Source organism: Embiotoca jacksoni, unplaced genomic scaffold (genome assembly GCF_022577435.1).
Source record: "Embiotoca jacksoni isolate LCO1_2020_lvr unplaced genomic scaffold, fEmbJac1.0.p SCAF_12, whole genome shotgun sequence".
Lineage (NCBI taxonomy): Eukaryota > Metazoa > Chordata > Actinopteri > Embiotocidae > Embiotoca > Embiotoca jacksoni.
Window position 1 is genome coordinate 17437878 of NW_027185252.1, and position 21208 is coordinate 17459085.

Below are 21208 nucleotides of genomic sequence, written 5' to 3' on the forward strand. Positions count from 1 at the left end.
AAGAGACAGATTTTTTGCACAAAAATCGCTGAGCTAAAAGAGAGGGATATTTATTGCATTCGTTTGTTATACAAACATATATCTAAACAAATTATAATTGTTGCAAATACATGAGCTATATCAATGGTGTCAGGTGATATTATGTCAGTTTTGTGTTTCCAGTTTCCTGCCTTGAGTGTGCACACAAACCAATTAATGGAGATTTAATGTGAAAAACCAAAAAGTCCCCAGTTTTGCAAAAAGTAGAAAGGAAAGAAGCCAAAAGGGAAAAAAATTGGAAAGTTACTATGAGCTGAATAACCATTATTTTCAATTGTTGTGTAAAAGCAGCTTTATACTGTAAACTCATATCTAATACTGAGCATGAGTTTAATACTGACATTTTGTTTCTCATGGGCTCCCTCAATCTTACCATGATGGTTTAACACTGATGAAATGTTGTAAAATCTTATTATCAATCATTATCACGGGTATACGCTGAGACAGTTATTATTACAGTGCATTAATTTGCATGGCAGAGCCTTCATTGTGAATTAGACTATTCAATCAAGATCTAATTACCCCCTTCAGTTCATTCTAGTGTTTAACGCTCTTGTCTTTGCACCAGACGGTGCCAGACCTCAGGAGATCCTGAGAGTCATGAGCCTGTTCCACATTTTCTCAGCAGGGATGATGAGGTTGTTGATTTGAGGAGGATTTTTAATAAGCAGGTAGGAGCCTCCCAAAACAGCCCCAGCAGCAGTGAACAGCAGGCCTCGGTTTATCACCTGTGAAGAAATGATTACATAAAAAGCTTATTGGCTTGAATTCAGTTTTGTTGGTTTTAGTCACACATACTTATTTGTTCTTCACAATGTCACATTAGTGTTTGTGGGGGAAAAAAACAAAACATTTTGAGGTAAATTAGTCTTTCAAAAGCAGAAACAACAACAGGGAAAACATCCATGGCTCATGTTTCACTGGGCATTTTGGCAGCACTTCATTATATAACCCACAGTATCTCATAGAAAGGAACTAACATGCTACTGTGGGAAGGTTATTATTATAATCTGTATAATTATAGGTAAGAGGATGTAGGGTTACACACACATTAATTCCACATAATTGCTGGTTTCACCTATAGAATCTTTTTTAACATCCAGGGTGTAACCAGCCCCAAACCCCAGCCCTGTACAGAATAAGGCAGATAAAGATAATCAATGGATGGAGGCATCTTTTTAACATATCAGCTGGACATTTAACAATGTAAAAGTTGTCCAGAAGCCATCCAGCTACAAATGAAAAATCACCCCAAAATACATAATGGCATTTTGAAGATCTTAGTTTTTAAGAATTTAGCTCTTCTATGGAATTTAACAACTGCTTATTAACACCACACAATAAACTATTCTCAAATAATTCACTCAGAATATAATGCCTGAAGTTAAACTGCTGTCAGGCCATTTTGAGAGACTGATGTCTGCATAGCATCAACATTAAGAAAAGAATACTGGTTTGACAGCTATGCCAGCAGCTCTGTGAGGATGTACTTTGCAGCTAAATGCTAAAACCAGCATGCTCTCGTTCTCACAAGATGCAGCTGATGAGCAGGTATCATGTTTACCATGTTTAGCATATATGCATGCTGCTTCACCAAAGTCAGCAGGTTTCATCTTATAAGGATCATGAATGTCTGAAACAAGATTCATGGCAATCCATCCAATATTTGTTGAGATATTTCTGTCTGGACCAGAGGTGCTTAATTTCATTCCTATAAAGGGCCAAAAATTCATCTTGATGGAGGACCGCGAGCAAAAAATAAATACAAGTGAAATTATGCTTCAGGTAATTTCAAGTAATTTTATTGTTTCGTAGAAATTATTGTCAAAGACAGTCATCTTGCCAATTGTTTCTAAATGTTCTCTTGTCAGTGCACCGCAGCGGCGATCTCTCATCTTGACTGGAAGGCCAAAGTCAGTGATTTAGGACAGACTAACAGCACATTAGCATTTAAAGGAGAGAGAGAAAGAAACAAATATTCATAGATGAGATATCGGCCAACGTACTTTAATGGGCAAGCTTTAGTAGGCGCTTTTTTTAGGTCATTTCCACCGAATGTTTCCCCTCAGACACATCAGAACAACACAGTTGAATTTGGCACGGACAGTCTGACCCGGGGGGAAGAACTCTCAAGGCACAACCCCGTGAATGTCAAAGAAGCCCCCTCTCTCGCTTGTGCTCATGAACTGACGAGCTGTTTTCAGTTATTGACAGTACAGTGATGTTCTGCTCCTCTTGAAACATAAATGTCTCATAACACCTCCCTCAGCTCATCGCTTCATTGCCGAAGGCTTTCTGAAGCATTTCAAGGGTCTCTGTGGCCGATTTGTGGAGTTTGACAGACGATGTGCGTTTTCTGCTCATGACCACAGAGAAATCGCTGTAGGCACGGACCAGCACTCACAAAAACGCGTGTACTCAGGTGTTGATATTGATCTTACTCATTAAGATTATAGCTTCCTCCTGCTTCGTTCGCACGCAACAGGAGCAGCCTCTGAACTTTTTCATCCCCCCTTGTAATCGCAAGCTTGTGAAGTATTGTGGTAGGCCAAAACAAAGACGGTACAGGCCCTAAATTGAGCTGCTCTGGGCTTCATACTGTAGTTTTCTATTTTCACCACAAAGGTCATTTCTTTGTTTGCCCACACATCCCTACGGGTTTCAACAACAACAATTTGCGAATGTGTGAGAACCCCTGCTGTCCGTCTGACCATTAGTGCAGAAGCCATCAGTACAAACCATCAGACAGTTCAGCACAGTGCCAAAGACTAACTGGCTTATCTGCAGTTCAGCATGACAAATCAGAAACATTACTCCACGCAGCAAAGCTGTGTGTTTGTGGTGGAATAAATCAAATGTTTCTAAAAAGGGGACGTGTTTACTCAGCAAGAGCCGCATCCGCCCTTCATGCTCAGTGCTGATAATACAGCAAATTCATAAGAGTCCCGAATTACAATACTTAGATGTTCAAAGGTGTGAAAAATCCCCCCAAAAAGTAAATTGAATGCAGGAAAGCTGAAATAAAAGAAAGCAGTTTCTCAGAGTGTTTTACTTTGTTTTGCCAATGCCAGCGCTCCACAGCTTCGTGGTATCTGGTCCTGGTGAAGGTGACCTAGAAACAGCAAAGGACAACAAATAACAGATTTTGAGGGAAGCAAAGTGATGTGACTGAACTCATTGTTTATTGGAAACATACTCACCATTGTGTAGAGTGGAACTATTCTCTTGGGCATGAGGAAGTGGAGAAAGTTATCAACTTGTTTTCTGAAGAGGAACCACTTGGAGTTGACGTGTGCACGCATCTACAAAACAAAATAACAAATGAGTTAGTGAAGCGCACCATCTGTCCAAAATCTCTCAGCCATGTTTGAAGCTCCAGACGGTCTCTTTCACTCTTCTGGGCAGGGTGGGGGATTAAGCTAACACAAAGTCCTGCGGTCAGTTTTAGGATCTGTAAAGAATAATGACTCACTCATCACTTTTAATGGACAGACGGTTAGGAAGCTGTCCAGCTGGCAGATGTGATGAGTCAAAGAGTAAACATGCATATAATTGGAGTGGGCACACCCAGAACCCGAACTGACTTTCTTATTCCTATGCATGGCCTCTCCAGACTCCATCTCTCCTAGTATAAATTTTAAGTTGATGTGAAAATTGCTCAAATAACTGGAATGTTAAATTAGGTTAATTAACAATTAAAGAATGCTGCTCTGATACTAATTGATCAATTAAAGTGAATAAGCCGTAATGTTCAAGTGAGTAAATCAGCCTAGCCTTAACTGATTTATGTTGAAATGTGCTCAGTCGCTGCTCAAATGTATTGTGTATTACTACTGTGAGGATTAAAGAACTGAACTGGAATATTTTAATTCATTGCCAGTTTATAGATTTTTAGACCTTCATTCAAAACCAACGCTGTGAGAGCGCTGAGAGTCAACCGAAACAAGGAAGTTGCACAACTGAAAACCAAAATAATGAGCTGAAAGCCACTAAATCACCAAGAGAATGGCAGAGTTTGGTCATAATTCTGTGTGGATTTGTAATTACGAGCTCCACTTTTCACTGGACATGCAGCCATTCGATTCATTCTTATTATCCTTCCATCTATCATTTATACCTGCTTTATCCTAATACAGCTTACTGAAGGCGGGGAACACCCTGGGTAGGTCACCAGTTTATCACAGGGACAACACAAGATGACAGACAACCATTCAGGCTCACATTCACACCTACAGGCAATTTAGATTCACAAATTAACCAAACATGCAATGTGTTTGGAAGGTGGTGGGAAGACAGAGCCTTCTTGCTGTGAGGCGACAGTGCTAACCAGCGCATCACATTCTTCATTCTTTACATAAAACAATCAGTTCTAGCACCTGTAAATGATTTTTATTATTTTTATTTATATTATTTTAGTATTTTTATACTGAAGTATGCTGAAGTAAAAGATCTCAGTGCTTGTTCCATCACCAATCATTCAACCATAACGCTGAAGTCAGGACCTCTACATTTGTAATAACCCTACTTAAATCGTTTCAGTGTTGTATGAAGATGTGCACTTAAAGCATGAGGTAAATTGGACATAATTACTTCAATGTAGTTGTACATGGCCAGGTCTGCTATTGCGTGGTCGTCTGGAACCCGCACTCTGGTGTACTCAGGCAACACAGCACCTGCGGGTGGACGCACAAAGGTCATCAGCGAGATTGTCGCATGTATTCTCTGTCTCCTTTAATCTTTGTTCATAAAACAAGTACTTACTGAAATCTTCATTGAGCTGATGCATTATTTCATCAAAGACAATGCAGTCTTCAAAGCCCTGTAAAGCAAGAATGGAGGAATGAGTCTCCATGTAATTCTCTTCAGGGTTTTTGTCCTCCTTACATTATTGTTACTCACAGCATTCATCCCCTGCCCGTAGAACGGTACTACTGCGTGGGCTGCATCGCCCATAAGGACGCATTTGTCGCCGATGTGATATGGGGTGCATTTGACAGACACCATACCCTGCGCAGGCAGTCGGAAATAATCTCTCCTGAGTGCATCCCTACAAGGAACAAATGGAAAGAAAACAATTACCAAATTATTTTGAGTTATCTAATTTGACAGTTGCATTTTTTTTTTCTCTAAACAACAGACTGGTTTTTGCTTGCTACATCATTAATATGCTAAAATAACCACGCTCTGTATGCCCTGGTAAAGTTAAGCAGCCAAAAAGAGGAGTGAAGGCATGCTTTCAGTTCTTGATGCCTGAGCACTCTGGATTAAGTGAGCCTAGGGAGGAAGTGAAGTGAATGGAGAGCCACTGGTGGTGCTACACCTCATGCGAGCCCCATCTCTCAATCACCCGCAACATATGGTTCACCTGAAATTAAAACCTCACTGCAGAAAACCATGTAACTGTAAGTCTGCAATTTCACACTTCACAAATCACGGCTGTGGATGTGGCTGCAGCCGATGGGATGATGGGAAATGAAAGTGTTTTTTTAGAGGAAGGCTTGGCAGGTTGGATGACATGATAAAAGGCAGAAGGAGAAACAGAGATGAGAGACGGGCAGGCAGTAAGAAAATTACTCACTCTCCTATTAGTGGTATGGTGTCGGGGAAGTATTTCTGGAAAAACTCTATGACTTCATCTCCTGTGGTAATCTTCTCGAACTCATCGAAGGGCATGAAGAGGGTACAGGTGAAAGTCTTGTCCTAAATTGGAAAATAAACAGAGTGCATGGTGATGTTAGCTCTCCAATCCTTTGGACACACCTGTCAAGTTACATTTTTATTTATTACACTTGCTCACGAGATACTTCACATAATAAACCTTTTATTATCTACTGTTCCAGCAATGCGGCACGAGCACAGTGTGGAACTTTGACAGACAAAGTTTTTGTAACGTATATTAATTCATTTAACTTTTCTTTTTATAAACACACCTTAAAAACAAGACTATAGTTTTTGCAGGTATTTGGTCAGTAAATATTGGTTAAAATTTTGCCCTGATGATGGTGCCAGTTAAATAGACCACTGAAGTTATTATAAAGTATCCTCTGATGACCATCAACATCTGTGGACATTGTACCAAATCACTCTTGTACACTCGATATATTATCTGTATACGAATGAACGTTTTTTTTTCTGCTGATGGCACCACACTCAAATATTGTTATACAGTACATACTTCAAAAAATGTAATTCAAATTGATCAGAGTTGTACAAAACAAAAAGTGTGCGTCACATACTGAAAGGAAAATAGATTAAATCTGTACTTGGTTTCTGGGTTGTAAGTGTTAAAATGTTACCACACTTTTGCCCTGTTCTGTGTGCGCTCATTGTTTTTCTATTGATACATAACACAAATTCATCCATCACAAACAGGTGGCAACTGTGAGAAAACATTCTAAACACAGGGATGACTATTCCCAAAGCTTTCAGCTGCATTTCAGAAAGAGAGTAATCTTTCGGGGATAATTGTTTCCAAGTTCAAGAACAAGTCCTCACAAATAAATTAGCATCCCTTGATAAATGCTGCATCCTGCTGTATCCTACACACACACTTCATTTCTCATGTCTTTCCCATGTAAATTCACTTTATTTCATGAGTCTGAAAAATTCCTCCCTGCTGAGCTCATTATAAAATTTTCCATCCTCAATGTAAACGTAACACTAAACTCCTCCCAGAGAAAGTGATGGATGAAAGTGCACTGAGGTTGTGGGTATGCCATTATCTGCCCAGCCGAGCAGGTGCCATCTATAAACGGAGCAGTGATTGACAGTGTGAATACTCTCCAAAGTCAACTGCCTAAAACTGGCCTCACCGAGGAGAGCAGAACCGTTATGCTCAGTCAACCAGGCAGAAAAATCAATTGAGAGATTAAGAAGGACAGGACAGACTGCAACTCAGGTGAGAAGGAGGACAAGGCGGCTGTCTGAAAAGTAGGGTGAACCTCACAGGGAGACAAAACATTTTGCACACAAAGATATCTGATGAGCAAGCGTCTGAAGTGAGTCTAATTAACTGTATGAGTATATCCCAGAGGTCAATCATGGCCTGAAATTTTCGGAATTGATTATGATTTTGCCAAAGAGGAAAAAAAGAAAGTTCCCACTCACCATGTTGGGCAGGGCGATCATCATGAACGTGTTTCGTGGCCAGATGTGCAGATAATTATGCTTCATAGCAAACTGGGGATGATGATGATGAAAGTGGGTCAAAGACAAATGAAAAAAAAAGACATGTACGAATGAAAAATTCAGAGCACGGCATGGTGGACCGACCTCTCCGTTGATGGGTGGCATGGTGAGCTCCATGTAGCCGTGAGGGATGTAGGTCTGGCTGAAGTTGAAGCGGCTGCGACGCAGGAACTGCTTGCGGATGGTGGAGAAAGCTCCATCACAGCCCACAATAAGGTCAGCCTTCACCTGCTCCTCGGACCCGTCTGGCCTGAGAAGCATACCAACAACATAACAAACTGACCTCAATAAATAACATGGAGGATGTTTAACAGACTCCTGCTTAAAGCCTGAGGGACTGGAACATCACAAAAAAATACCCAAAACTGAATTTATTGAACAAAGACAACATTTTGGATCTTCGTAAGGCTTCCTGGTAGCAACGTCCTGGTGCCTCCACTCCTGTGAGCCGGGCTGACACTCAGGTTAAAAAGCTTTACTTTGTGGATGCTTAGCCTGTGAAAATGTAATAATTGGTGAGCCATCTCTGTGTGCTTTGGGTTTGATTCAGACACAAAATGTGGTACAGGCTGAAGCTTACCACATTCCCTCTGCAGTTCACTTGCACTCCAGCTTTTTTAACTTTCCATTATTTATGAATGAAATATTTTTTTTTTATTCTGGGCAGAATTGTATATTAAGTATTATGATACAATAGCTAAATATAATAATATTTGCTCACATGGAGATTGAAGTCATGCTTGCACTTGCAGAAACTAAAAAAAAACTAAAAATATTTTTGTTAAAGATAATAATAATAATGACAGCGGCTTTTAACCAACTCAGGCTACTCGTAAAATACATGGACGCTTCAAATATAAACTGGATTTCATAGTATCTGTGTAGCATGTTGGTTAAGTGGCCATGGCCTTTTTGATTTGTTGCACTTTAGCTGAAAGGCTTGGAGGTAGCAGATAATGGCCTCTGTGGTCACTGCAATCACACAGTAAACTGTTTGGTCCATCTAGTCATTGCTTTTAAAAGCTGTTGGAAACCGCAGGAGTCAGTATATGTCTAACAACTCTGGTCACAGGCTGAGTGTTACAGTGTTACATTGCAACCCAGAATAAGATGTAAAATACACACACCCATCCACTAGACAGTTGTCTGGAGGTGAGAAGAACACGTATGTAAACAGAGGCAGGTAAGACACAGACTTTCAGCAGGTTTCAGTCAGGGACTGTCTCCGAAGTGTCTTTTGGAGGGTTTTTTCCTAACTATAACCATGAGGTTTCTCTAACTCTAAGGTTTGTTTTTTCCTCACCTTGGGTTTCCACATGGTTTCTATTTCCTAAAGCACATAGCACTGTGACGTCTCACGAGACAAAGCTGCGACACTGATACGCTTGTTGTGTACCCCTCTGTGTATCACACACTTTGCCGTGACACCGGCTTGCTCATTAAAAGTTTCGGCGACCCACATGATGTGAGATCTGATGCTGTTCACATCAGTGACCTGCAGTTGGTGGATGTGGGAGCATCTATCAAACTCAATGTTTAGTACCTCTCAATATTTTCTTTGCACCCCATCTTCTTATTAAATGATCCTTGTATTATACATAATGGTGTTAAGTGCCTAATTGCTTCAGCACCACTCCAATTATTTAGACATCAATAAACAGACATTAGTTTCAGAGTGTCATTTATTTAAATCTGTTTAACCATTTTTCCCCTTATAAACATTAGTGTTCAGGATGTATTCATTTGTTTTAGGTTGAATCATATTATATGAAGCTGTGTGTCACTGTTACTGTTGGACAAAACATAAAGCACTGTTCAGAGTGCACAGCCATGTTAGCAACTCTGTTCGGCTGTACTTCAGCACAGTGGAGCTTTGAGTTAAATGCTGATGTCAGCATGCTAATCCAGCTCAGTATCACCAGAGTGTGTAATACAGCCAGCGGCCCAGTAGAGGACACTGTGTCAGTGTTATGTTTTGCCTTGACTCAACCAGAAAATTACAGGCACCTATGACAAGGGTCGAAGAAGGAGGTCATGTGATGAAGGTCATGTGACACAAAAATGACAATGTTCTTGTAGGGAAGCAGGTTGAGGATGGTTGGATCTATTAAAACCCAGGACTTTCACTCAGGAGTGTTCAGGTCTGTGAGGAAGCAAAGTGGATTTCTTTTCTTTTCTATTCAGATATCTTTCTTACACCTAACCAAGTAGTTTTTGTGCCCCCCCCCCCCAACCTACCAGGTGTTTCTTTCAGTGGTTTCTCACGCATCGGCGAGGCAAAACGTGACACTGACCCAGCATGCCGTAGTGGATTGACAGGTGTATTACACACTTTAATGTGATACCAGTTGTGCTAATCCCAATCATGGTGCTCGCATGTTTATGGTTGCAGGCTCTACTGTTTACTGTGGATCTACACTTAGATGGACGGAGGCAGTAGATGCTGGCAACAGTTCAAAGCTAGGAAACGTGGGGGTTCTCGATTGATAGCAAAGCGACCCTCAGGCAGGCATATATTTTGGTTTAGCCTGCTACAATGGCAACATTTGTTAACTAGCAGTAAAAGTGCCAGTGAGGCTGATAGATATGACATTTAATTTATAAATATTTGTGTCACATTAAGAACTGAAGGCCTGATGATAGAATAAGAGGAAGAGGGTCAATAATTGTTACGATATGTTCCTGTAAACCACCAAAGCAGGCTTCTTGGTATTTTGAGAGGAAACATAAGGTGATCAGCCATCAGCAAAGAAGTCTTTGAAGCTGATTAATCTTCTGATGACCACGAGTGTCTGTACAGAATTTTATGGCCATCAAGTAAGTGTTAAGATGAGGTCTGGTACTTCATACAGCCACACTGCTAGCATGACTAATAGGTAACCAAATCTTTCATACTGTACAAGCACAGGTGTTAATCCTCAGAGTCTTATTCCTTAGCGATAGATCCAGAACTCATCTACATCAGTTTATTGTCCCTGAACTCATGCAACACTTTTATCCACTCCGTTATCCACTTTCCAATTCCAAGCATGTCCAATCAACTGACAATAATAAGCGAGTTTAGGCAACAGGTACTTTACATAGATTCCAAATTGGCGCTTCAATGTCATTGTGACACATTCAGCTGAGTGTATTTTTTTTATTGCCTCTGACCAGCTGTATTTCCACAGAACATACAGTTGTATAAAAACCCTAAGCGTGCATAGAGACCCATTAATCTGTAAATTGACTCAGTGCATGCTTAATTCAGGGTCTGGTTTCCTGAGTACAGCGTCATGAGGAATGACAATCCTTTTGTTACAAATGTGCCTGCATCATGGGATGCTGATTTCACATTTCCTCATTAACTTGCTTTTAGATTTGCAGCAGATTATTGTATGAGTGTGGACCAGATTATCAGACATCTATTTCATGCTGATGACTATCTGCACATTTCCTGTGCTAGTATGGGAGGAAACCGTCTATCTGAGTGCCATCAAGTTCTCCATGGACATTTAATTATATAAGCCAGAGAGAGCAAACATAAACTGCCACAGTTCAGCTGCAGGGAGGAGGGGAGATGAGCCAGACATGTGTGAGGCGCACACCAGGGTGACGTTTGGTGCCTTTGCATTAAACTTGATTTAATTAAAGTGACTCATTGTAGTTTTAACTAGGTAGGACTTGATATGAAAATAAATGAATAAACATAAATGATAAGAGAGACATGAAATGGATTTTTTTTTTTTAGATAAGGCTGAAGTCAATTTAAGGACTCTGAACAGTTTGTGCTCCTGCATACTGTTAATAATTCATTGCATGTGTACACTAATACCAGCAACCAAAAAGACATAAGGCTGAAGTCAATTTAAGGACTCTGAACAGTTTGTGCTCCTGCATACTGTTAATAATTCACTGCATGCATACACTAATACCAGCAACCGAAAAGACCTGGAGGTGTTTCATTGTTAATTGGGTTGTAAATTGTGTGTCACATTTACCTCAAGGACAACCAATTACAAAGCAACTAAGAAGTCACACACACAAGGCTTCAAAGGCAACATATGTGTCCATATGAGGTCCAGGACCTCAGGTGGTGACCGTGTACAAGCACATGGGTCTTTACATGCAGCAACACACAGAGAAAACATGATCAATAAAGTTGTAATGTAAACAAAGAATCCTCCTCTTAGGTAACCCTCTGGGAAAATGATCGGTAACTATTTACCTGACAAAGGTCATTAGCCCTGTTTCAGCACTCCAGTCCTGCAGCTTGTGGTCAAAGTTCAACTTTGTGTTTGGATACCTCTCTGCCTCTGTGGGAGTAAAATGTTACAATAACAGCTTACTTGTCACAGATGCAGGCATACCAGCAGCAGTTTAACATGACAGAGAAATATCTCGTTAAATACACAAGAAACCTTCAGAATTCTAATAAAACAGAAAAAGAGAAATACTTTCAGCATAAAGTCAGCAGCCACTGAGGATAAATGGCCTTGTACCAATCTGCATGAATGTACTGAGCTACATAACACAGCAGTCAGTGTTTTGTGAAAAGCAATGTTAAGGCTGTCACCCTTTCAAAAAATCTCTTTATCTCAATGTTCACTCCGGGAGCCTGGATCAGACCTGATAATGTTGACAACTTCACAACCAGCCTCTATTTCAACACATGTAGGCAATCTAATTAAAGACAGACCTGTGCTGTCACACATTACCTCTAACCGACACCGAGGAGGCAAAATCCTTTTTAGCTAAAAAACGAACACATCCCCTGATGTCGCCTGATGCATTTAGGCAGTTTAAAGACTGGCAGGGATCTCACACACAGGGAGGACGTGCAGTGGAAAAGAGACTCAGCTCACTAACAAACAGCCTGGACTCGGACAAGTGCCTGGGGGGGGGGGGGGACACAGAGTATATACTTTAACTTTGGGCTTTGTATAGAGTTCATGAATTAATAAAGTTCTGAGTATACAGACTTTAAATATTAAAGCTTTCATAGAATTCAAAAATATAGAGGCTACTGTGTCAAAATGCAAAGTGATACTGTATAACTTCTGAAAGAATAAATAATTCAGTGTTCCTATTGCAAATAAAATGTTGAAATCATTAGCAAACGTCAGGCTGCTGAATAGTTAACCCATCCCACTATCAAAGCTGCTGCTCTGGTTATTCTATTTTATTATTCTACTCTTTTAAATTCACACTACTGTTGATATTAGTATGGCACTATTTCAATTGTACATTATACTTCTTAGCTATGCGGGCTCAGAGTCTGTGACGGGTTGTATGAATGGTTTTGTAGTTTTATTGCACTTGGTTCCAGACAAACTCCTTCCCAGAACGCAAAGAGATGTTTGGTAAAATCACTTGATTACTTGCTCAAGTCTTTACACTTATTCTACATCCTCTCTTGGTCTGGTATGACCAGTAGCTTATGGCGGCTAATGTCAGCAAACGTCAGATAGTTTTTAGGGCTCAAAGTATTCCATTGTTTGCTCACTCATTTTTCAACATAGATAACAGTCCTTATTAGTGAGATTATAGACACTTTTCATTCATCATTGTTTTGTGTCATAACCAACAATAGAGTCGCTTAAACTTTCCACACCAGTAAAATGAAATGATTTACATGATGGGGCTGTTAGCAGAAAGTAGTGAATACGGGACATATATGAAAATTTTTGAGAGGATTGTAAATTTCACACAGAATTTGGACCCTCAAATAAAAGGTCTTTCAGTAAACATGTGAAAGATACAACAAAAGCCGCATTTTGTTCGGTTGCAACATAAAGCACATGAATCCACTAATACATTTCTGCACCTGTTTTATCATTTAACGTTATGAATAATATATAATATAAATTCTGCAGCTTGTTTTATGATATCCAACAACACAAAGCATTGAATTACACAACATCAATTTGGGAATCTTGTTAAATTCCAACAAGGTCCCGTGCTGTATGAGTGTAGTGTTTTGCTCAACATACCTGTACTTCACATTAATCTGAAGCCATTCAATTAAAATGTTAGGTCCAATCTAGTCGAATTGCCACCATGAAGCTTGTGCACAAGTTCAATGAGAAAGATCTGTTCCTTCATGTGCCTTTCTTGCTGCTCTATTTTCTTCATCGCTCTATTTTCCCACGCTCTGAACTCATTCATTCGTCACTACACCTGCTCAATGATCTTTCTGCACGTGTTTTTGAGCCAATTAGTTTCCCTGTTCTTGAAACATCATTGTAATACTGTCATTCTGCCTTTCAGACTGACCGACACGCAGCCATCACCACCTCATCCGTCTGGTTTTTCTGATAGTTTCAACTGAAGTTTCCATTCATCTCCGCTCTCCCCTCTTCCCTAACAATTGAGGTAGATGACCTCCCACCTCTGAGCCCGGTTCTGTTTCTTCCTATCATTCCTGTGGGAATTGTTGAATTGTTGGGTTTCTTAAGTCCCCTGAGATGTCTTATATTGTGATTTGGTGCTACATATTAAATAATTTGAAATCCACATTCTCCTCCGCTCCACCGCCTCCAGTGTCTAAGCTGCAGGGAGCTTGTCCTGTCTCCTACATCCATTTGGGACATCAGTGTAGGAAGGGGCTTAATCGCCAGAATTTATTACTCAATCTGTCATTTTTTCAATAGATTATTTTTCATTCCTAATGGTCTCTCCGTTTACATAAAAAAAATATATCTTAGGCACTTGTTCAGACATCAACTGACCAACTGCCATCAGATTAATATTAAGGGGCTCTTTAAAAGCCTGTGCTGTATGTTCTTGTCAGAAATGTTTCTTTTGAATGTTGAATTGTCATCTCTGTTTGACTGTGACTTGGTTATTTCAGCACTTAAATGACGGCTATTTGTGTACAGAAATACACAATGAATGTTCTTACCTGTTAGCAGGTCTTTGTTCAGACTGGCTCGGTCCACTGACAGGATGTACTGAAAGGAGAACATTCTGTAATTCTGTTCTACAGGTAACACAGCTTCACAAACAGATATATACAGTTCATATAAAATGGGAACAGGAAGCATCTGCAGATTAAATACTAATTTTGCAGCTTGTCAGACCTCGAATGTGTTTGAAAGCACACACTTACAAGTAGCTGGGGTTCGTGTTGTCTCTGCATTCACGACTCATTGTGCTTCCCCCGTCTTTCTTGTATATTGTTGTTTCAACTAACCATGTAGGTCCCCATGAGATTAAAGAATCCCTGCCGAACTGGCAGCAGGGTAATTAAACAGCTATTTTCAGACAGACTCATCCTGCATACAAATAACATCTTATATAATGACATACAAGCATCTATCTAGTTGGACCTTTATATTGTTTTGGGACAAAATTAAGTCTGACTGTAGCAGTCATCACCTCTACTAGTCGTTGTTTGGTGCATCCTCGAGTAACCTCAGCCAACAGCTACTTGTAAGTGTGTGCTTTCAAACACATTCTAGGTCTGACAAGCTGCAAAATTAGTATTTAATCTGCAGACTGAATCTGTATGCATGAGGCAGTTCTTACAGTGTCTTCACGAGCACCCAGACACTTGTAACTGGACAGAGTAATATTCTTGGAAGTGGAGATGCTGTCAATTTAACTTGGTGCCCAAATTCTTTCCTGTGAAGGGCAAATTAATCTGGAAGGAGGGTCAAGAGCCAAAAACAAATGTTTATGCTTGAGAACACCATCCTTCTTTCTAGATAAGATGTAGGCAAAGTGTTATAAATATATGGAAGCTTAACAGCACGATGCTGTACAATGTTATGACTCATATTAACTTTTTAGTTGCACAAAATGTACAGTTTGGATTAATTACGGTTTGGATTATACAGCATTTAAGAATAAGGAGGATAAGTATGTGCTTTTCAAATGCTGTGGTGGACCAAGACAATGACAGTGCAGGCCAAACCTGACCCACAGGCCCCAAATTGGGCCGCTGCGATCTAAAAAGAAGTAGTTTAACAGAAAATCCAAATGACAATTTATAGTTATTTGTAGATTCATTAACATATGCCCTGATAATGTATTTTTAAGTCTTTAGTGTTATGTCATTAATTGAGACTTTTGTTTTAGTTTATTACTTAAATAAAAACCGGATTCACAAAATTCTGCAGTTATTTTGTGAAAAACAGTAGTTTTGCAGTTGTTATGGGGTTGATATGTGACAAATTAAAGAGGTTTACCTGGCCTTTCTTGCCATAAGGGATTGGAGACTGTTTACCACTCAGTGAATGGATCATCCTTGCATGCATGGGGATTCCCTGGGACACAATCTGAAAAGAAATAACAGATTATTACAGAACATCACATCTTTAAGCCGACGTGTACAACCCATTTGTCTATATCCGCTTCATCCTGAGGCCTATCCCATCTGCCTGTGGGCCAAGTCGGAGTACAGTTCTGTCTCATGTTTTGTTTGTCAGTGTCCTCAGTGGAAAATGTCAAGTGGAAAATGTCAAGTGGAAAGAGGACATCATGCTGTGTACAGCCAGCTCGTCCATGCACTGTGTCTGTGTCTGCCCTTGAAAAGTATGTGAAAACCTGGCGAAGCATGTCTTATTTCGTCATGCTGAAAAGTCATGCAAGTGTAAAAAAAAAAAAGGGGGAGTGATACAGAGTGATGCAGAGTTCTCAGGCATGAATAACATGCTCAGTGCAGACAATGTAGACCAACAAAAAGGATTGCTGACCTTAGACACCAGAAAAAAAATATCTTGAGTTGACTACAAGCAGAGAAAGCAGGGTGGCTGCTTCCCTGAGGCCTGGCCACATATTTAATATTAATGTAAATCAACAAAAACAAATGCTTACCTCCACTTTTCTCTATATTACCACCATATTCACCTAATTTACACTTCATAATTTAAGCAGTGAATATGTTTTATCAGCATACCTTCTCCTCCATTCCAACATGTTTCAGTGCTTGCCGGCCGCGGTGAGACAGAGCCAGATTGATGCTTCTCCCCTTCACAATTTTGGCTTGCCGGATATCTGAGCAAAAAGTCAAACACAGTATTTCAATCTTACCTTTTTTTCCCCTGTGTGTGTAGGATTACAGTAATTGGGATGCGTGGGTGTATTCCTGAGAGAATGGTGTGGTAATGTGACAACATTACTGACTTAGAAAAATATTAGTTTTAAATAAGCTGTGAGTGTTACCTTCCCGAGTTTCAAAGACTTCCACATCAAAGCCTCTTCTGGCGAAGTAGCAGGAACTCAGTGCCCCAACCTGAAGCATTCCATAAAAACCTTATCAAAATCACTTTTACACTGACATATATACAGTATATTGTGACTACACAGTATTAACAGCTGTACATGCTGCATAGCCAATCCTAAACACTCATTTTTAATTACACTGTTAAATGTAAATACACTTCTTTGACCACATAGTTAAAACAAATTGTGGTCTCTCCTTCCCTTTAACAGTATTGCTTTGTAAAACTGACCCCTTTAGAGGAGACCAGCTGGCTTGGAAAAAGCACATTTACAGTAAAGAGCTCAAGAGGCAAGAAGTACAACAAATGTATGCAATAACAAAATTAATAATTCACTTTTACTTCACTTTCACTTTATTTTCTTACCAAACCACCGCCCACCACTGCTACAACTTTCCTCTTGTTTTGTCTGTCAGTGGATTCCTCCATTATGTTCGGGGCTCTCTGGTGGTTTGACCTTCTGCACTCACTGTCCAGCTCAAAGTGACTTATGGGACTATTGAGTTAAGATTTAAAAGAGGAGGAGCGTTGTGAATCCCATGAATGACACTTTCAAAATCAATTCCCCTGTTTCTAGGCAAACAGCTTCAAAGCAGCGTCTGGCAGACCAATCTGGTGTCAGAAAAGCCGAAACCAGACACCACCTGTGCTCTATCCTAAATATTCCATTGGCATAAGTTTTATCTATTGTTATAGTCCCAGGAAGTCTCTGTCTGCATGTGGGATATTGAGTATGCAGGTTCAAAACATACATTAAAAAGTCAAAAAGTCCCTAAATTTTGCTGAGTTATTATCAGCCGTCCATTCATAGCATGTAAACATACAGGATCATTATGGCAGTTGTATTTTCGGGGGCCACCTGAACCTGTGCTTGTAAAGACGACTAGTGTTAAGGATTACTGCTCCTGTTGTCACAAATGACAGGTAATGGTATTTAAATATAAAAGCAAAGAAATCTGTCGCCATCTAGTGGCTGTGCGATGACAGCACGTTCAGCAGCTACACGACCACAACACTCATCAACAAGGCTACTACATACAGTACATATAGCCTACTACATACAGCATATGTAAAAATAAGTACAGCGTTAAAATTAAGAGTTGGAAATGCCCTACAATTTATACAATATATAATAACATCTGCAATTTCGGTGCTATTTCAAATTGTTCTTGACTAAAGAGTTTACTACTAACATAAACTACATTGAAAATTATATCTTTCTTGTTGACTTTGAAACATACCCATACAGCTTTTTTTTTTTTTTTTTCTATTAAATCAGCATCCATTCGGTATGTTTTATGTCTATTTTATATGTAATCACAACGATATTAAATATTTAGCCTCTCCGGCTCACATTGTACTATATTAAAAAGAAACGTAATTTTTGGGGATCCCAGCAACAAAACATAAACATGATTAATAAAAAATAACACTCGCAAAGTAACAACAATAATAAAGAGTAATTAAAAATTGGTCTTCATGTCTTTCTCTATTAAGAGTTCCGTAAAGTTCTGCAGATATTAACGATTCCTTTGCAGAATTTAAATTTATACATTTACTACTAGCAAAATTGTTTTTACTTTGACCACTATGTTATTATATAGGAAAGGGGGGGTATATTTCTAATAATTGTACTTTTTAATGTCTAACTTTCATGTTTAAAAGCAGCCCTCAGGACAAAAGGAGGAAACTTGATCTGACACACGCAACATAAAAGGAAATCCACACACAGGCGATGTAATCAATATCAGAATCAATGACACAACACAATTGTGACAACAAGGGTGAACTCTTCACAGCTTGCCAGTGTTTTTAACTTCAAGTATACAGCTAATTAATTGTTGTTGTCACAATTCAATTTACCATTGGCAGGATTCATTGTAAAATTGACGACCTATCATTTCCGACATCGGTGCGTTCTGCGCTCGATTGCTCGAGTCTGTTCAAAGATGGCGCTGTGAAAGCCGAGGTTTGTTTTCCAACGGGTGCAAAGTATGTTTAAGTGCATTAACCGACCGGCCCAGTTAACGAGGTATCTCCAGTCGGCAACCGACGGTCTCCGTATCTACCAAGACTTCAGGTGAGTGCTGCCACGCACATGTTGGCAACATTTAGTTAAAGCGAGTTGAGTTGTTTCTACAAAGAACAGCCAGCTGCCAAAAACAACGTTAGTAGCCGGAGCCGGTTTCTCGACCCGGCTAACCTCCCGAGCTAACGCGGACCTGTTAGCCGCGCTGCTACGTGAGGTGGCAGCTGAGTCGGGTTGTGCTCGCAGCTCCGGTGTTACTCAGTCGGTTATAATACGTTTAGTTGCACATGTCGCCGCAGAAAGAGACCGGACGGCCCCGGACAGCTGCCGCTCGCTGACTTTCCCCCCCCCCGGAGCTTTTGTTGCTGTCGGAACAAGCTAGCGCTCGTTTCCCATGTGAGTGGTGTTGATCACGTCCTCCGGAGAGTTTGTCGGTCCACTCATCTCTTCGTGTTTTCAACCATCTCACCGACAGTGACGCGTGGATTTTTACGCGTTTTTTTGTTGTTCTTTCTGTGAACCCGTTTTAAAGCGTGTGTTCCGGTCAGCTGTTCTTTGAGACAACAACGTAGTTACGACCGAAGTAGCTTTAAAAACGGAGTCCGGACAGATTCGCTGGTTGTATTTTAATATTCGGCACCGCTTTGCAAAACTGAAAGATTTAATGTTATAATATTCCTATAAAACTGTGCCACTCGGCCAGCGGCACCATCAGGTGTGTTTCACCGACTATCATCTGTTAAAGTCGCTTTATAACCACCACTGGAACAGCTGTATGTAAACATATATCCACGTGGTATTTTTTTGAACGCCATCCATACATGTCACTTATTATATTCCCCGCGTCGCTCTCGGCCCTTAAAGACCAAATCCTCAGGGGTCAAGAGAATCTCCTTCACACCTTTACGGGTTCATTCAGAATATCATTACAGGAGAAACTCACAGCTGCATTAACTTTTGAGTTTCCGTTTGCTTCCCTCTGCTGCAGGCCGGTGTCATCCTCACCACTCAGAATGACCGAGCCGGCTGTGAACAGGGTGGTCAGTGAAATAATCCGCTCTCCAGAAGACAAGCGGGTTTACCAGGGCCTGGAGTTCACCAACGGCCTGAAGGCCATGCTCATCAGTGACCCAACAACAGACAAATCCTCTGCTGCTTTGGATGTCCAGATAGGTAAAAGATAGCTGTTTTCTTGCCAGGTTGTGTTTATATATATATATATATTCATTCATTCATTGAAAAGATCCATGTGACCGTGTATTATGCTAAAATGTTGGGCTTTGAAGATGACCATAATGTCTAATGTAACCTCAATACTGACCATAAATTAGTTTTAGGTTTCAGAGAAGAATCTTTGATCTCTATTGTCTGTTGCCATAAATTAACCTCTAACGATAATATTTTGATGTGCCTACTTGGGTTTTTCAACTTTCATGTAAAACATTGTCCCAGCAAAAAAATAGCCAAAGTTGTGACTCTCGGCTGTAACTCCTGTGACGAAGCATTAGTGGCTTGCTTTTAGTGTAGGAGGAGGAAATAATTAACACAGAGCACTGTCATGTTTCACTTCACTATAAAATGTTACCTCTGAACTGTCTAACACATTGGGGAGGCACGGTGGTGCAGTGGTTAGCATTGTCACCTCACAGCAAAAAAGGTTCTGGGTTCGAATCCGGTCCTGGGCCTTTCTGTGCAGAGTTTGCATGTTCTCCCTGTGCTTGCGTGGGTTCTCTCCGGTTTCTCCAGCTTCCTCCCATCATCCAAAAACATGCACCTCAGGTCAGGTTACCTGGCGCCGCGCTAGTGGCAGCCTGCTGCAGCAGCTCCCCCCTGAGAGCCCCCCTGCTGTAGTGAAGAAATTTCCCCTCGGGGATTAATAAAGTGTATAAAATAAAAAAATTAAAAAAAAGGCACAACTGCAGAGATGGTTTATAAGAGGGGTAAACGTTTACTATACGACACTGAGCTGTTTTATATCAGGTAAGTTGATGAGGTCTTTCAGAGTAGAGGCTTACCCAGCATATTCTGATTGCTTAAATACCATCTCAATCTCTGTGCATATAAACGTACCTGTTATGGTGCCATTTCACATCCGTGATTCTTTTTTTTTCTTACTTTGTTTGGCCAACCATATGTCACACTTTGTAAAGTCAAGATTTTGTATCTGGGTTCTAATGAGCAAAGACATTCAGCTCAACTGACTTCATTTTCTTTTTCAATTCAAAGGTTCTTTATCTGACCCAGCGAACATCTCAGGCCTGGCGCACTTTTGTGAGCACATGTTGTTCCTGGGAACACAGAAGTACCCCAAGGAGAATGAGTACAGTCAGTTTCTCAGCGAGCACGCAGGCAGCTCCAACGCCTTCACCAGCGGAGAGCATACCAACTATTACTTTGACGTGTCCCATGAGCACTTGGAAGGAGCACTAGACAGGTATTTAATTTGCTTAATTTCGCCTTGTATGAAAAAAAAAAAAAAGGCACGTCACGAGGACTTTAGTCTCTGCAAATATGAGTCAATTAGCAAACCTGGCAGCAATATCTGCACAGCTAATCAGATTTCACAATATACATACATATACATATACACATACATTGGTTTATAGCTTGTCAGTGGGTTTTTTTAGGGGACACACACACACACACACACACGTACGTACGTACGTTTATCAAATATGGGCAGATGTCATGTGTTTGCCTAAGTGCTCGTTGAGTTATCAGTACCCAGTGTTCCCCTCGGGAGTCG

The 21208-nt window shown here is 40.4% G+C and overlaps 2 protein-coding genes across 6 annotated transcripts in view; one reads left to right on the forward strand and one right to left on the reverse strand.

The window, feature by feature from the left end:
• Window positions 1-25: 25 nt before the first annotated feature.
• Window positions 26-18437, reverse strand: kmo (kynurenine 3-monooxygenase). 2 transcript variants are annotated; one of them, XM_069145224.1, is made up of 16 exons: window positions 18297-18437; window positions 16800-16929; window positions 16375-16444; window positions 16109-16206; window positions 15399-15488; window positions 14111-14159; window positions 11435-11522; window positions 7312-7477; window positions 7147-7218; window positions 5618-5739; window positions 4939-5086; window positions 4801-4858; window positions 4630-4712; window positions 3240-3341; window positions 3092-3151; window positions 26-767 (listed from the first exon to the last, which is right to left on the reverse strand). In XM_069145224.1, the coding sequence occupies exons 1-16, from the start codon at window positions 18341-18343 to the stop codon at window positions 621-623; spliced, it is 1530 nt and encodes a 509-aa protein (XP_069001325.1). In that variant the 5' UTR covers window positions 18344-18437; the 3' UTR covers window positions 26-620. The 2 variants fall into 2 exon arrangements, with proteins under 2 accessions (XP_069001325.1, XP_069001326.1); XM_069145225.1 differs by lacking the exon at window positions 16800-16929 and having other exon boundaries at window positions 18297-18393.
• ide (insulin-degrading enzyme) overlaps window positions 18428-21208 on the forward strand; it is a 29073-nt gene continuing 26292 nt past the window's right edge. For 3 of the 4 annotated variants that reach the window (XM_069145220.1, XM_069145222.1, XM_069145221.1), the window contains exons 1-3: window positions 18428-18513; window positions 19451-19635; window positions 20689-20896. In XM_069145220.1, coding sequence (XP_069001321.1) covers window positions 18428-18513; window positions 19451-19635; window positions 20689-20896 — 479 coding nt within the window. Of the gene's footprint in view, window positions 18514-18835; window positions 18859-19450; window positions 19636-20688; window positions 20897-21208 lie in introns of those variants that run through there. The other variant, XM_069145223.1, reaches the window with a different exon arrangement.